The 17,516-nt window shown below is 42.2% G+C and overlaps 1 protein-coding gene across 2 annotated transcripts in view; it reads right to left on the bottom strand.

Moving 5' to 3' along the window:
- Positions 1 to 15,843, bottom strand: part of MAN1A1 (mannosidase alpha class 1A member 1) — a 200,181-nt gene extending 184,338 nt beyond the window's left edge. The window contains exons 1-2 of one of the 2 annotated variants that reach the window (XM_082856062.1): positions 15,671 to 15,814; positions 14,676 to 15,524 (exon numbers count right to left, since the gene is read on the bottom strand). In XM_082856062.1, coding sequence (XP_082712188.1) covers positions 14,676 to 15,284 — 609 coding nt within the window. In that variant the 5' untranslated portion in view covers positions 15,285 to 15,524; positions 15,671 to 15,814. Of the gene's footprint in view, positions 1 to 14,675 lie in introns of both variants that reach the window. The other variant, XM_082856061.1, reaches the window with a different exon arrangement.
- Between the last annotated feature and the right edge of the window lie 1,673 nt (positions 15,844 to 17,516).

Below are 17,516 nucleotides of genomic sequence, written 5' to 3'. Positions count from 1 at the left end.
CTTTCTCCCTCAGGAATTGTAAACCCTAGCAGTGAGTGCCTGCAAGTCAGGGAAAAGGTGGTCTGTCTGTGTGCCAGTGCTAATGTCTGGACTCCACCTCTTAAGGTTACAGGAAGCCAGAGTGCTGCTCAGTCCCTGCTGATAAGCATAGTCACTTCTGGATTATTAAGGAGACTAGTAATCTGACATGTAATATACGTAATTCCACTTGTGCTACCCTCTGCTATCTACTTTTGTGTCATCAGCACCACCTCTCTCTGAGAGAAAACAGAAAAGGATGGAAGATGATTAACAGCATGGGTAAAAAGCATGACAGAAAAATACAGCTACATTAAGCTAAATTAAGACAGCTAAAACTAATACCTGATTACATGTGGTGTATTTGGCCATAGAATCCTAAACCTCTATTACCACATCAAAGTCAAAGTAGAGTATTTAGGTCAAAACTTTCACTTATCAAGAACACAAACATGCAGCGAGTAGTTTTCCTGATGAGGTATCTGCAGCTGGTTAACTCAGTCCTGGTATTACAGTTTATCAAACTTCTTCCTAGTCCCCAAAGAAGTCCCTTCTAAATGCCCAAATTCTAGTGCCTCTACCTTACGAAAACCTAGAGTGTAATTCTCCAGATCACAGGTGGATGGAGGACTGCAAGCACAGGAACACATACACTGAAACCCAGATTTACAGGCATATTCTAATGAAACTATATTAACGAAGCATTAAGAAAGAAATAGATGAACAGAGTCTCTCTTCCCCACTCCACTAAGGGCAACTGTTTTTTAACCTCTGTATTTCAGCTTGTCACATCATGCTGCATCTTGGAATAGGACTCTTTCCTATTTATATAATTACAACTGTCTGTCTGTTTTCAATTTTAGAAGCATTTGGCAAGGCATGGCAATACAAATACCCTTTGATTTTAACTTTTCCTATTTTCCTTTCCACCAATGGCAAACAGATTTAAATTCTAAGATTGGAAAAAGTAGATGGGGCTGGGGGGCTGTGGCATTAAAAAAAAAAAAGCTAGAATAAAAGGAGACTAAATGAAACATACTCATGGCCAACAAGAATACCTTTACTTCTTAATTGGTTTTTATTAAACAAATTCTACTTTGAAACCTAAGATGAAAAAACTTAAAAATATCATAGCTCAGAAGTTTTCTATTGTTTCAGGTTGAATCATAAGAACTTACATATCACCTCTTATGTTAAGACTAAATTCAGCCAAAATATTCTTCAGAAAGTCTTTAATATAATGTTCCAATAAAAGAAAGTAAACTTTAAGAACATTAGTTGGTGTTCTGTTTCCAAATCTAATCCTCCAGGCATAAACTACAAAGTTAATAAAGAACAGATTAAAACCAACCAAGAACAAATTATTCATTCCGTTTTCCATTTCACTCTTCAATTCTTGTTTTAAATGCACTAGGAATCTCTGCTGCCAATGTAGTTAAAGCTGCAGCAGCTCTAATAATCAACGGATCTTATCACAAAGGGTATAGATACTTCCTAAATGAAAGCACCATATGCCTAATTATTGAGCTAAATTTATACCCATAGCTATCTCTGAATGAAACATATTCAGCTTTTTCAGCTCACAAAACATTTCTTTCCATGCCCTTAAGGTATTTTAGATTTCATTCTTCTCCTTTGACTTTTTTCCTCTTCCCATATCTAAGTGTTTGTGTGACACCAGGCTGGGAAGCCAGAGGTAACTGGCCACTGATGAATGGACACCCTCTCCCTCATTTTTCTAAGGACGACCATCACTTCTGTGAGATGACAACTGAAGAGGCAAAAGAATGCTTTCTTTCCTGCCACGGGAAGCAGCAATTTTGGCAACAACAACTAAGCAGGGAGGTAACAGCAGAAAATAAAACTGTTGGTTAACACAGCAATACTGCAGCCCAAACTTCCTTTTCTTTCCTGGAAGTGACTTCTCAAAACCAGTTCTTACCAACAATCCCTTTTCTTAACCTATTACTCCAATCAATCCCTAGTTACTAATAAATACTATTTATTGAATAATGCTATGTACCAGGAATCGTGCAGAGAGATTCACATACATTTTCTACTTTAATTCTTAGAAGAACTCTGCAAAAGGGAATTATTAGCCCCATTTCACAGATGGAAAGGGAGGCTCAGAAGGGTTTCTACTCTGCCATATTGTCTCACCGTCTGAGTAGGTTGTAAAGAATTTTGGTGACATACTTAAATTGTTTCTCATTTTGGTTGTATTTAAGACAAACTGCCCTCCACTGTTAAATTCTGGACCATGAACCTATGGAGTAGAAAAAGGCGTCTCCACACTGAGGAGGTCTAAACTCCAGATGGAAGACAACCATGCCCATGAACTTAGCAACAAACAGGCCAAAGACAGAAACAATCAATGCCACATGACTTCGGAGAAGGGAGAGATCAGTAAAGGTTGGGAATGTGAGAGAGGGCTTCAAGGAGGCACAGATTTTTGCACAAATGAGAAGACACTCCATTTGTGAAGAATAAAATAAGGTGTGTTTTGGAGACAGTACCTATGCAAGTTTAGCTGAAGCACAGAGTCCTTCCTAATTTAAGGGATGTGACTCCAGCAAACTGAGGCAGATTTGTAGAAGACAATGAATGCCAGCCTAAGGAGTTGGGACTTCCTTATAGAACAATGTTTCTTAAACTTCAGTCACTGGACCAGTGGTATCAGCATCACCTACAGGAATATGTCAAAAATGCAAATTCTGGGGCCCACCCAGACCTACTGAATTAGAAACTCTGGAAGCAGCAACTTGCAATCTGAGTGCTAATGTGCTCTCCAGGTGACTCTCAAGCTGGCTAAAGTTTGAATCAGTGCTCCATAGGAAACGAGGCCCACTAAAACCTGAGCTGGGCAACATGAGAGAAGTGATATTTTTGGAAGATTAATCTAATAGTGATCTGCAGAATGAACTGGAAAAGGGACCATGTGCAAATTCATGAAATTTACAGAGCCTCTACCATGCAATTATTTCTATGAGACAACACTTTTCAGGAGAGATAATATTAAACTGGGAAACAGAAGGCTAAGGTTCTTTCTCAAAATATTACACCTTCTTACAGAGAAAATTTTTATTAAATTCTAATTTCGTGGAAATAACACCTAACCTATGACTTTTCATTTCAATGTGGTATTGTAAGCACTATTTATAAAAACACCATGGTCTCCCAAAAATGTTTGCTGGGATAGGGGAAAAAAAAAAAAAAAAACCCACACTAACTTTAATTACAGTGTACCATGTACAAAACTGAAATGTAAGAAAAATGACAACTCTTATTAAATGTAGTCCACAACTCTAGATAATAATGAACAGAAATGAATGAGGACTCTACCTAATTTAAAAATGAAAAACAAAATGCTGAGTGTAAATATAAAGCAGACTAACTTTTAAGCAAAACAGGACTTTTTATATTCGAGTGTCGACCTTCAAAAGAATCTCACAAGTACCCACATTTATTTCAGTGATGTTACATCTGCTCAAAAGACTTTTTTTTATGAACCACCTTCACAGCCAGTTTACAAGTCATGTAAGAAAATGAATACAGCTTTTCACTTTATAAGTCATTCTAAAAACAACTTTAAAACTAGAAAAGGTGATTCCTACATTGATGAATCTCTTTATTCACTAGATCTGGTTCTGAATGACTTTTGACTGTTATAAAAAAAAATCAGGTCTCCCCTCCAAGACAATGGCCTGTAGCCCATGAGGACAGGTAGCAGGGGTTCCAAAGATGAGTGGACACCACTTTTGGAATATGTGATTATTTAAAGGGGGGAGGGTGTCACATTTAACCTAAGTAATTCCTCCTGGTATTAAAAAGGTCTATTTATTCAACTAATATTTACTAGGTGCTATTATGGGTGAGGCCCAGGGCTACGGCTCCGGTGGACGAATACAGGGGAAGCTCTTTCTCCTGCTCTTAACATGACAGTCCTGTAACAGATTCATGACTGTGAAGAACCAACATCACAGAGATTCTGTACTCTCAGAGTAAGTGAAAACAGAAGTACTTCTAACCTCTGCTGTGGCTTTATCTTATTACTGATAGAACACTTAATAAATCATAATTTTTATTCACCGTAACTGCTAAAGCGGCTTTCAACAGTAGTTAATAAATCATCTTCATTTTTATGCTCCTCCAATTAGCTGCTCACCCCACCTGCTTTTTTTTCTTTTTTAAGCTAAGCTCTTCATCACACATTCTAACTTAAGCAAGCCCTAGGAGGATTAAATAATGAAGACTAACCAAAATGCTTAATATGAGTGAACGTATACAATGTATTAAACACATGCCAATCATAAAACACGTTTTTTACTACATAAACTTCCTTTTACACTTACCAAGAATGCCTTATAAACCTGACTCAGGCTAACTCCTGAAATCACAACATGGACCTCGTTGAGGCACTTCTAATCATGAGATGAAAACTTGTAGTTGACTAGATACATTTTGACAATCAACACTGCTAGTTGACTACAAAAATAACATGTCTCAGAGAACAGCATCCTAAATATTCTAAAATGACTATCATCTCAAACCACAATTTATAAAAATAATATAGTACATTTATGTCAACCATTATTCACCATGTTAACGCAGTCTCAAAGCCAAATTTAAACAGTTCTGGCATTTGGCAGACTTTTATGAACTAACCAAGGTCAGAATATAAATACATTTTGAAATGTGCAGCTCCTCACTACCTCAAAAAAGCATGACTAAAAACACGTTTATTTGGAGTTAGCCAAAAAAAAAAAAAAAAAGCCTAAACTTCATAAATAAATCATGCTTTTCTTTTATTCTAAAATAAAATACCTTAGACAAAATGCACATTTATCCTATTTAAGACACCAAAGACCTCTAATATACAAGACCAGCCTGCCCCTTCAAACGTCAACATGTATATTGCTTTGAAATCTTATTGACAATTTCCTTTTGGTTAATTTTTCTTCTTTAAGAATTCAGCTTTGTCAGACTTGCCATTTTCTGGCACCACTAAAAAAAAAAAAAAACAACAAACCACTTCTGAAATTCTATTTGGACCATTTCTGAGCTTCAACTATGATCTTAAAATATTAGGAAGCCATCCTGATGAATTCTAAAAGAGAAGATTCCATCCCTCCTTTCCCAGATCTTCAGAGAAGCCAACATCTTCCTCAAATATGTGATGCAAAAACCCACCGATAACAATGAAGATGAGCTGCTGGAAGCTGGTGGGCTGCATCTTTGCTGAGGGAAAGCAGGCTGTTCCAACATGCTTGGTAGGTACTCCTATCAATAAAGGGCACTTACAATCCTAGGGGTCCAGCCCAGGGAAGAGGCAAATTTTGCTGTTGTGTTTAGTAGACAACGCTGTCCACTGCCTTTCAGGACTTTGCCCCCTTCAGGAGCCATGTGCCTGATAGATCCATCTTCTCTGACACCCACTTCTTAGTCTCCAAGCTCTGCCTTCGTCCCAATCCTGCTTCTTTAAAAGCCTCCTTGTTCTATACAACTCACAGTGCGGAAATCCAACTAGTCACCCAACTCAGGAGGAAATGCTGCTTAAAGAAAGGAAAATTAAATATATAAGATACTGTTTCATCACCCATGAAATTTATAGAGTCAAGACTAGGTTCACTACATTACAGGTGGAAGTAAACATTGTTTTTGGAAAGTCATCCCTCAAAATGTACTACGATCCTTTGACTTATTCATTTCCTCTACTAGGAATTTAAGGGGAAATCCTACTCATGGGGTTGGGGGCAGCAATGAAAAATGAGCTGGAATCTTAATGGACAAAGGTGTTCATCTCAGCATTTTAAAATAAAAAAAAAACTGGAAAAAATCTGAATGTTCAGGTCCAAGGGCATGGTTAAATAAACTATGATGCTTCTATTTCATATACTATGCTATCATAAAATTACACTAAAAGAAAATGAAAAAAAAACATGTATACATAGTGTGGTTATAACTGGGGGAAAAAATAACCTGTATGTTGGGGCAGGAAGTGTTGACACTGCTTGTGACAGTGATTGAACTGTGAAGGATTTTTTTTTTCTTTTTTCTACTCCTGTGTACTTTCAAAATGTTCTTTCCTAAGCAAGTGTTACTTTATAATGAAATAACACAGTGAAAGATACTTGCTTCTTTTACAAACCCATTCTCACCCTTGTTAAGATAAATCTCAAAGTATAATAATTTCTGCTGGGCAAGTTTAGTGATATTGTTTTAACAGCAGCCTTTAAGAAGCAATACATCAACAAAAGGGAGGCACTGATGGTGAAATTTCAGGCAGCTGGGAATGAGACTTTGAAACTAGGTATACACCCCGTGCTACCTTCATCATTCCACAGGTTTGTCCTTTTGCTTTGCGCCCCAACAGACAGACATACAGTGAGGAAACACAACTACTAAACACTATTAGTAGTTGCAGCACGTATTCTTGTGAAAGAGGAACTAGAGTCAAGCATGGCTCAAACATCAGCTCAGGGAAGCTGGACGTGGCCACCCCCAGTGTAGACCATGAGCCCTGGACTCCTATCTCTGGACCCTCTTGTCCCTTAGGAGAATCAAGTGCTCTTCATGGGACTTTGAAAAGACCTTTCCAGGACCTCCCTGGCGGTCCAGTGGTTAGGACTCCAAGCTTCCACTGCAGGGGGGGCGGGTTCGATCCCTGGTCGGGGAACTGAGATCCCTCAAGCCACACAGCTGGGCCCCAAAAAAAGATCTTTCCATGAAAAAGGATTTGGCAGATATGAAGATTCCAGCAATAGCTCATGGTCTTTGGATGGCCCAAGTTCATGTCTCAACCACAATCATTCACAGGCCCATGTACATCATTATTACTGCACCTTTTCTCATAAACTCCTGGCCTAGGCAAGCGTTGCAACAAAGATTGTCTTAGTGCATAGTGCGCTGTATTATTAAGCCACCCCCGCAGAGCTCGGCACCCTTCACCAGGTTCTTATCCCCTCACTTCCAGTCCTTCTCTCATACTAAGCACCTTCACACTAGGCACTGGAGACAGGACAATCTAATGGGAGACCCACATATATAAATACATAAAAAAGTATTTATATAATACCTAATATAATATAAAAATAAAAAGTTAATATAAGTGTTAATAATATTAACAAATCAAAGTTAATATAATATGACCTGCGTGTCACTGTATGAAAGGATGTAGAACAACAGTGACCAGAGAGTACAGGAGCAAATGAGGGACTGGGCCTTTGATAAGCTTGAGAGCGAGGGAGACAAATGGACTGGCAGTAAAAAGGAAGTGAGGCAGCGTTTTAGTTACGAAAGTCAACTAAGTAACAAAGGCTACATGGGCTTTTTAATTTCATTATCTCTGTTCTGGATTATCTGCAGCTCTGCTGGGCTCTAATGTACCTAAAGCAACTGCCAGAGTATTCATGACAGGAATGAGGGCTGCGACTTTTCAATGCTCTTAAGCCTTAATCTCATTTGGTTTTCTTTCAAGTACCTAATGATCAGAGAAGTCTTTATCAGGACTCAGTGTGTGGGGCGGGGGAGGGGGGGGCCAGTGCTGCTGCATTCTGCAGAGCAAAGGAACTAGCCAGGGTTGCTTTCCTTCTAGGACGGTCTCAGTGGGCTTCTTGCTGCTGGCCTGCTACAGGGCTGAGGAGGAGGGAGGGCCAGGCCAGCCAGCCTCCAAAGCGTATGTTCTCATTAGACACAAGATGTCACAGGCATCTCACAGGGGCCTGAGAGCTAAGAGGCAGTTTCCAGCTCTGTAGTTAGTGCACTGGGGGAATCTCAGGAAGTCACAGCTCACAGGGCCCCGTTTCTCATATGTAAAATGAGTACCGGGGTTAAGCATCTCTGAGGTCCTTCTGGGCCTGATACCTTAATAAATCTAATTTCAAAGCTCTCAAAAAAGCCCAAAATCTGTGAGTTATGAAGTACAGCTGATTTATGTGAATTTTGACTACCAGGTGACAGACTGAGCTCTGATTATAGAATTGACCACAATTACATAAATTTTTGCCAAATCTAAAATAATTTTCTTCTCACTTCTTAAAAACATTCCTCCAAAGACAAAACAGGTTAAAATGCATTTTACTTAATCCCTCTTTTTCTCTATTTCGGGGAATAATTTCAATGCTTAAGGAAGTAACTCAAGAACTGTGATCCTTCTGAGAAGATGGTACTTCAGGAACAAGCACATCTGACTGTGAGAAAGAGACTAATTCTTTAACACATATTTTGAACTACAGAAGCTGGAAAAGTATGTAATTTTAAGGATAGCAAAAGTTTTTTGGAATTTGGCAGGAATGTGAGAAAATCAGAGTTGACAGTAGCACAGTAAAATCATAGCTGTCTGGAATGATCGTCCTGAACTGGAAATGTATCCCTTTAAGCAAACCTAATTTAAACTGTTTTTGATAACTTTTTGAAACATGCTTACTCACTTCCCTCATGTATTAAACAGTAGCTGAAACAATGTAGTCTCCGCTTGATGGCTTTAGGTAGTGATTAAGAACAGTAAGAACAGCAAGCAACATTTATTATACACTCCCTGCATACCTGATACCATTCTAAGTGCTCTGTGCGGATGATCACATTTAAACTTTCCAATCCAACAAAGTGGGTACATTTACTACCTCCATTTTACAAATGACAAAACTGAAGCTCTGACAGATTAAGCAATTTGCTTAAGGCCACAAAGCTAGTAAATGGAAGAGGCCAGATTCAGACCCAAATCAACTGACTCCCAAAACTAGCCCTTCTCACAACACCATGTTGTTGCAACTGAATGGAGCAGGGGCAGGTAAAAATCATCCAGAGAATCTCCAGGACCTACTTGGGTGAAGAGAACTATGTGCTCCTATAATGAAGAGACCACAGACTGGTGTGATTTTTAAATGTATGTCTGCTTTTTTTTTTTTAAATGTAAGTGTAGTTGCTGTACAATATTATATAAGTTATAGATGTATAGTACAGTGATTAAAGGTTATACTCCATTTATTGTTATTATAAAATACTGGCTATATTCCCATGTTATACAACATCCCCTTGCAGCTTATTTTACACCTAATAGTTTGTACCTCTTATTCCCCTATCCCTATATTGCCCCCCTCCGCTTTCCCTCTCCCCACTGGTAACCACCAGTTTGCTCTCTATATCTGTGAGTCTGCTTCATTTTTGTTATATTCGTTAGTTTGTCATATATCACGGATTCCACAGATAAGTGATATCATTAAATATATGTCTACTTTTAAAAACACATACTCCTTCAGATTAGCTTTCCATTCTTCTGTTATGCATTGCACAATGTCCAAAGAGCATGTACATTTATAGTTTAAAAGAGCTCCTCGACATTGGCCCACACCTTTTCTCTTTTTTTCTCCCTATTTCTCCCCCATCTCTCTTTGTAAAGAATGACCAGTTGAAGGATTACTAATGCCTCTGTTTCCTGCAGGTATCTTTATAGGGAGAAAAAGATGTCATCAAATTTTCCCTGGGTGGTTTTAAAAAGAGGCCTTCTGAATTATGCCCCTAGTAAGTTTTGTTTTTTTTAATTACTACAGTTAATGTAACTTAACTAATACAAGGTCAAAGTTATAATACTGCAGGATTGTACATGTTTTGTACTCACTTGACATTAGTGTCTGCAAATAATGAATATAGGCAGTCAATTTATACACCTCTCTGGCTTTTTACTTAGGAGACAAGCCATGTCAGGATAATGAGCAACATTCCATCCAGGATTGGGCTTCTATTCTCAACTCTACCACTAACTAGCAAAGTGATTTCCAGAACAATCTTTGCATCTCAGTTGCCTCTATTGTAGCTATCTCTAAAGTCTCATTCAGATACAATATTTTATGGCTTAGAGCATATGTTTACTGTTAAAAATCAGAGAGTTATAATTTTTAAGGCATATTTTTGGTAACAGAAAAAAAATTTTGCAGACTTTGTGTAAAGGACCTTTAAACATATTTAGTAGTAAAGGGTGGGGGACTAGAGGTTGTTCAATTATTTAACACTAAACAAGGTGCTAGACAAAGAACACTGAGGGAAAAGTCAAGACTTCGTTTCCCCAAAGAAAGAATCTCTTCCTTGAACTACCAAACATTGGCTTCTCCTGTATCATTTTTGCCTACTTAGGGAAAAGGCATGTCACAGTATCCCTGGAGCCCACAGGGGGGCTGCTCCTATTTTAACCAACCAAAACTTACCTTTGACAAACACATACATTTTTGTGGTTTTGCAGGTTATAAAGAACTTAAAAGGCCACAGGTTCTCTACTGGGTTATGAGGTATAAGCAGGGTCCAGTGCAGTGCTGATCTACCCATGTATGTTTAGCCCTCACACTGATCTGTTGGGTTTCCTCCCCTCTGACCTTGAGACACATGCTTTAAACGCTCTCTAATAAAGAATTTGTATTACCATAGCTTATTAAATAATTTAATACAAATACGTTAACTAAGCTGCTGAAGCCCAACAAACTCAGATCTCATCCAGAGACACTTTTTACACATGTGAAATATTAGCATAAATTTCTCAAAGTGGTTTAGATTATTAGCTCACCTAAGAGATGCAGATGCATTTACTCAAAAATGCATTTTTTTAACCTCTTTTCCACAGCCTAAACTAGGTTCTAGGTCCTATATAGAGTTCCTTTATATGAACGTTAAGAATGTTAAGTTACCCAATATGAGGAAGACAGAGTACTCCTCCCAGACAAATTATCAATAGCTTACAGAAAATTAAGTTGAGCATAACTGATTATCCATTAACAATCTTCTCCTGCTTTTGTATATTAATGTTCAACAGTCAGCATCTACTCTAATACATACACTGTTGACACCTTAATTTATTTATTTACTTGTTAAAGAGAGAAGCCTCTTACAAACACTCCATGACCTACCTGCTCTGGGAAAGGTCCAAAGAGTGGGGAAATCTTGCATTTGCCCATGTTCAATGTCCAGTGTGTTTCAGAACAGGGTGAGCAGAACAGGCAAGGTAACCCAAGGACATCTAAGCTCCTTCAGACTCAGGTCTTCAAACTGTGGTCTTATTTTGCAAATATTATTTTCCACACTACTACCCACACAAATAAGTTAAGTTTCAAATTAAAAATGTCTTGTTTTAATAGGTCAAGGTAGATTATTCCTATGTCTGACCTTTAATAAAAGGGTTAATCGTCAGTAAACATAAATTATAGACTCAAGAACAACCTAAGGCTAGTGTAAGGCATAAAAATATATATTCACCATTAGCCATCAATATGAAAATTTTCTTTCAACTTTTTATTATAAATAGTTCTGGAATTAAAAACTAAAGCCTGTTTGGAGAAACCTAGAGAAGACAACTGTGACCCTACAGCTAACTGGTCCGAAAGCCTTACCTGATAGGCCCAAAGCTGGCTGTCAGCCTCCCCACCCCCACCCCACTTAGACTGGTAGGAGTTCCAGTCTGAGAAGGGAGGAATCCCACTGATAACTTGATAATTAGGGCTCTAATCCTAAAGGACAGTGCAGGCTCTTTATAATGACTCCCCGCAAAAGCTTCCTGATTTTAAAAAAGAGTTGGGGTGGAAGGAAAAATGGACTACGTTTCTAAAAATTCCATGGTGGTCTTTAACTTCTGTACTTCGTTTGTCTACCAGTGCTTTTTAAAGTTAAGGACCACTTCAGCACAATTTTTAAAAGATCAATCTCATGAGAATATGCACTATGTGTGTACTGTAAATTTCAGGGAAATCCCAGAGTTAATTTATCTACAAAGTTTTCATGGGGTGGGGGGCTGTCTTCATTTCGCCTTTAAGTTTTACATCAAATGTTTACCACCCATCAGAGATCAGAACTGGGAAGCACGTAGCACCTTTATGTGAAGGGTGCTAGGCAATAAATATCCTATTTGAAATGAGAAAGTGTTTCCCCTTAGCACAAACTTGTTAAAAATTTACCAGGGTACCAGTAACACAGCTGTGTTGGCAATATAAAAATAGCACTGGCTGTCTTTAAACCAAATTTACAAAGTGAAAGTTTGGCTCAGATATTACAGTCCAAGCTCCCAACATGTGACTTGCTTATACCTTCTAAATTTTACCCATAAAACTGTTAGTACTTTCAGGTGTGACAGAGAACCCAAGTATATGAAGAGAACTAGAAAATACAGGAACGATAAAAATCAAGATCAAGGCAAAGATCCGTTGGTCCATGACAGGGCATACATGGTGGTACCTGAACTGAATCTAAATGTGTAAAGTCCAGAGCCTTATTCACAGCGGGCAACCACTCTTTCCTCTCTAAAACTGAACATTTACAGTGTACTTTTAGAATAACATGAGTAACTTTTTTTTTTTTTTGGTTTACAAAGGAACACATCTGCCTGAACTAATCTGATGAAAATCCATAATCCATTCCTTCCCGTTAGCCTTTGACTAAATACTGAAGCTAATCATGCTGGCTTCCCTGCCCCCTGGGTTCTCACCGCAACAAGAAATTTTAAAGAACCCATTTAGTTCAACCACTTTATGCAAGACTGAGCAGTTTCAAAACATCTAGGTGCGAAGATGTTAGCACCACATGGACATAGGAGACTACATAAATTTCCTTTATGTGGTTCATTAAGACCTTCTGATCTAGAGACATAGATAACATGGATCTAATAAGGACAGATATGCATCACTAACTGTTAATATGCTGTCCTGAATTGACTGCTACTGTCTTAGTGCTTCTAATCACTAACTGTTAATATGCTGTCCTGAATTGACTGCTACTGTCTTAGTGCTTCTGCTCTAGATGCACTTTTAATCACTACTGGTCAGCACCGATAGCTTTTTCACATCCATGCATCTTTAGTATTTAAAATAATTTCCTGGGACAATTTCCTGTGATCTGCACTAACTGGCAGCGCATAGGAATTTAGAGGAATGAAACGTGTGAATTACACTGCTTCAAACTTAAGAGAAACATAAGCAGATACAAATTTGGGGCTAAATTATCTATGGGTTTTGGTTGGCTATTTTCAAGGAGGCTGAGAGATGAAGAGGAGAGGGAGATGGTTGGTGAAAGCAGAGACTTTTTTCCACCTTCCTGGTTTTGCAGCACTGACAGGATTTCTTGGAGAAGGGAAACTGCTAGACAGAAGTTGTCACAGGGAGTAAAATCCAACCCCCCCCACCCCCGACCCCGCTCAAGTCTAGGAGGGTTCTATGCCTGAGGAAGGGTCTCAAAGCAGAAAGGCTGATGGGCTGTGGAAGGAACCTACTTGCACAGGAGGGATGAATCAAGGCATTCTGCCTAGGGTAAACTGAAAGGCACCCAAAGCCACTTAAACTTGCTCAATTACAGCTTAACCAAATTCATCTGGTCTTTATACTAAAATCAGAAATCCTGCAACAATCAAGCTGCCTCCATTCTGGAGCCACTTAAGCTAAGTACCTCTTCACAACCTCAAAATTGTCTCTGAAAATTGGGGGGGAATCAGGAAGCTTCCTTTCCTGATTACCTGCCCAATGTCAAAACACAAAATTTATTTTCCCAGAGACTCTGTGAACCTTAAAAAATGACAAATATATTACTTCCATTCATAATGTATTTTAGAAATTGGAATCAAGATTTGAGATGAAATGCTTTCAATAATGGTTCCTGCAGCTCTTGGATTGTGTAAAAAAAACAGGCTGGCATAGTTTCACAGGGGAGAGTAGCTGTAAAAGGAGGCATGTCCACAGAGAGCCTGGTGACAAGAGGAAGTCCGGGCTTCAAGTCCTGACTCAATCACTAACTGGTTCTGGGGCTCTGGGCCCTTCAACTTTCATCTTTAAAATGACAGTCCGAAAGGATTTGGAAGGTCCTCTTCAGCTTTAAGCTAGGCATGAACTAACCACATGTTACAAGTTCTAAGTGAAAAACACAGGAAAGAAATTATGAAAGACTTATCAAAGTCCATGTTTGTCCTAGATTAAGTTTGTCATCATTGTGCTGCTGTGGAGGAAAACCTGTTGCATCACATGGAGTACTGTTTTTCTGACTACACCCGAAATGCAAGAGGCGGTAGGCTGGCCTTTTACATTTTCCATTTTTTGAAAAGTAAACAACAGTGTGCTCCCTATGATAGGAAGTTCTCGAGTTTCACCTTTATAGGCTGTAAGTACACACAGGATGCCACCTGGCAGAATGGGGCCACATGACCCAACGCGGGGTGTGCTGGCTTGCTGTTAGAACATTTCTATCATGCGTGATTGATGCTTTGCGTTTACATGCAAGCTTCATTTCAAAGCCACGTCCAAGCCTCATTAGAGGGCTGTTTGGAACCTTCACTGTCACTGCTCTCAGGGACGATTAACCATGGATCAGGCAGTGAAAGAGGAGGTTTGCACAGCACCTGCCCATGTATTTAATACCTACCTTGTGTGGCTTATGCTCACCGGAGCATGCAAGTTAAGAACAACGGGATTCAATCTCAGATAATAATTGGCCCCATCTACTCTGACACTGAAATGGAAACGAAAGAGCCTTTGATACTGCACCTGGTGTAAGTGGAAAACCATGTCTCCCCACACTGTAATGTTACCGTCATGTCCTCCTACACTGTAATGTTACAGTCTTAAAGAGTTTCAAAGGTTTGTCGTTTCTCCCAGAAAAACACTGCGGGTCCGCAGGGATTTCTAGCCGGGTGCACTCACCTCTTTGATCTTCTCCCTTTTCTCCCGGATGGCGGCGTCGGCCGGCTCCCCGTCAATCGCCCCAACGAGTGGTGCTAAGTCCACTGGAGGCAGCATCTTGAACCCCACCCTGTTACTCAGCTGGTCCTGGGCCACCTTCTCCTTCTCCATCAGGATGTCTCTTTGGATCTCCTCGGGCAGCTTCTGCAGGGTCTCCTTGGCTTCCCTCAGAGCCTGCTCGTGGTTTTCACGGATCCTGGCCAAGTTGTCCTCCAGGGCGGCCGCGGGGTCCCCGGGCGCGCCCTCCTCGCCGCGCCGGGCTCGCCCATCTGCCGCGTCCTCGGCGCGCGCCCCGGGCCCGGGCTTGCGGTCGGCGGGCGGCTGCAGGGCGGGGCTGGAGTGGAACAGGACCCCGCTGAGCAGCTTGGAAGAGTCCGGCAGGAAGAAGATCGCCCCGAAGCAGAGCGTGATGAAAGCGCTGAACACCAACAGCAGCACGAACTTCTCCGTCAGGCGGAAGGCGGCGGGGCCGGACCCCTTCCTGCCACCGCCGAGCCCCCCACCCAGGCCGCCGCCCAGGCCGCTCCCCGCGGGACTACTGAAGAGCGGCAACAGGCCCCCCACCGGCATCGCTCCCGCTGCCGCCTGGCTGCCCGCTGTCCAGTGGCCTTGCGCCGCGCCGCTCAGCAGCCAAACTTCGCCGCCGCCCGGCGTCAGCGGCTGCGGGGCTGGGTTCTGCGCATCCAGGCCGCCCAAACCCCCCGCCTGAGTTGCAGGTATCCCTTGGGGAGACAACTCCCCTCCGAGTCTTCTCCCCGGGGCGGCTCCTCTGGCAAACAAACAGGCGCGACAGAGCGCTCGCTGCAGCCCCTGCGGGGAGAACAACAGTAAAACGTAGTAACTACGATGATGGTGATAAAGTTTCCACCGGTCTCCGCCCTCCGACGGCCGCGAGAGCCGCCAGGACAGCTCTCCCTGCACGGAGTCCGGCTCCCGGCACCGCCCTCGGAGCTCACACTTTGGACTTGGGGTGAAGTTTGCAGGTCTCGGGGGCGGGCTGTCCTGTGCACACCTGGAGCAGAGCCGTGCGCGGGCACCTCCTGGAGAGGGCAGCGCACCTCTGCGCCGCAGAGGCGCAGCGTGGGGGGGGGGGGGGCTAGTCAACTTCGCCCGCTCCTCATCCCGAAGCTCGGACTAGCTGTGTCTCCGCTTCCCAGTTGGCGGGTGCGCGTGCAGCCCGGCCGCCCCGCAGCGCTGGTAGCCGCTCAGCTAGGCTAGCGCGTCGACCTGCGGGCGAGCAGGAGCGAGCGGAGGAGCAAGACGCCCTCCGCCGCGGCTCCTCAAGCACTAACACCACTGCCGGTCTCGAGGCGGTCGGAAACGAGGGCGGTGACGCGGCCCGAGAGTGATGGCGCGGCCGGGCCAATCACGAGCGGCTCAGGGTCCCGCGGGGGCGGGGCCGAGGCGGGGAGAGGGCAGCGCCGGGAGGGGAGTTTACGGGAAGCGCAGCCTCGCAGGGGCCCGGCCGGGGGCTGGGAGGTAGCGGGGCCCGGAGGGGCGAGGCGGGTGTGGGTGGCGGCGGGGAGGGTGGCCAGACCCGCTGCGGAGGCCAAGGGGGGTAGGCGGCGGGCGGGGCACGGGGTTGGGCAGCTTATCCCGCTCCGGTCTCGGGCCCGGGTCCCAGGGGCGGTTGGTCTCGAATTGCTGGGGGAGGCGCCTGGGCTGATGCGGGACCTCCCCGCCGTACCCTCGGACCTGCGCCTGGCCGTGCGGGGCCCGCCCGGAGGAGGGCCAAGAAGCACAGGGTCTTGCAGAGAATTGCCAGATTGTTATGACGTGCGTCTTTTCTCCAGTTATCCTCCTTTAACCCAAGGCAGGGATTCCCCCAGTGCTCGGTAGCCGTTAACCCAAAAGTCCCTCGGTGAGGAGCTGTGATTTGGAGAGCTTTTGAGCTCAGCTTTTGGGCTGTCCGGTCGAACATCCCTTTACATCCGGAGACTTAATAATGGTTTTGTGGTTGCTTAGGGAGTCTTCGTGTTCATCCTCAACCCCCTTTAAAAAAAAAAAAAAGTTGTGTAGCTCCCCCACCCACTCCCACTTTCAAAATTAATTTATCTCATGCAAGTTGGTCATATTTTCCATTTAAAGAAGACAGTTTTGTGCTGCCATAGCTTCAAGTAATAAGTTTCAACACTGTTGAAGTTAAGTCTTGGATTTGACCACTTCGAGGGAAGTAAGGACTTGGTCCACCAGAGATTGTCTTCAAGACAGCATTATTTTACAAAATGTGTTCGTAATTCCCCTGTTGCTCTGCAAATAAAGGGTTATCAGAGAGGAAAGAGTTGACTGACTTCCCATTTCTCACTTGTGAAAGCTAGTTTGTAGCAGCCTTATCCTATATCCCTCACCTTTCTCTGGAAACGTGATTTGAGCTCTGTTTCTGCTTGTTGTCTTTAAAAAAAGGAAACAGCTGACACCTTTCAGGAAGGTGCCCATAATGTAGTTGTTTTCAGGTGTTAGACTGTGTGAGAAAATAAAAAATAAAATTAAAAATCCTTATTACAGTTTTCATTTAAGTATTCATTTTAACGATCATTATTTGTTTTGTGTAAAATGAGTCATACACCCAAAGTTTCTGTTAATGGGAAATTATTGTTTGATAAAGCCAACTGTATGGCTTGTTTTTTTTTAATAACTGCTATGAAATTCTACGCCCAGAAGAGTGCATCATATGCAAGCAGGGTAACAAAGTTTAGAAGGACTGAAAAAGAAAACAATGATTTTTGTTTTTAATAATGGAAAGTTTCAAACTGCAACTTGTAGATAGGCTGAAGAGTTTGAATCCCTGGGAATTAAGGTCAG

Source organism: Leucopleurus acutus (genome assembly GCF_964270905.1).
Source record: "Leucopleurus acutus genome assembly, chromosome: 15".
Classification (NCBI taxonomy): domain Eukaryota; kingdom Metazoa; phylum Chordata; class Mammalia; order Artiodactyla; family Delphinidae; genus Leucopleurus; species Leucopleurus acutus.
The sequence above is the reverse complement of the archived record's forward strand: the minus strand, read 5'-3'. Positions and strand labels throughout refer to the sequence as shown.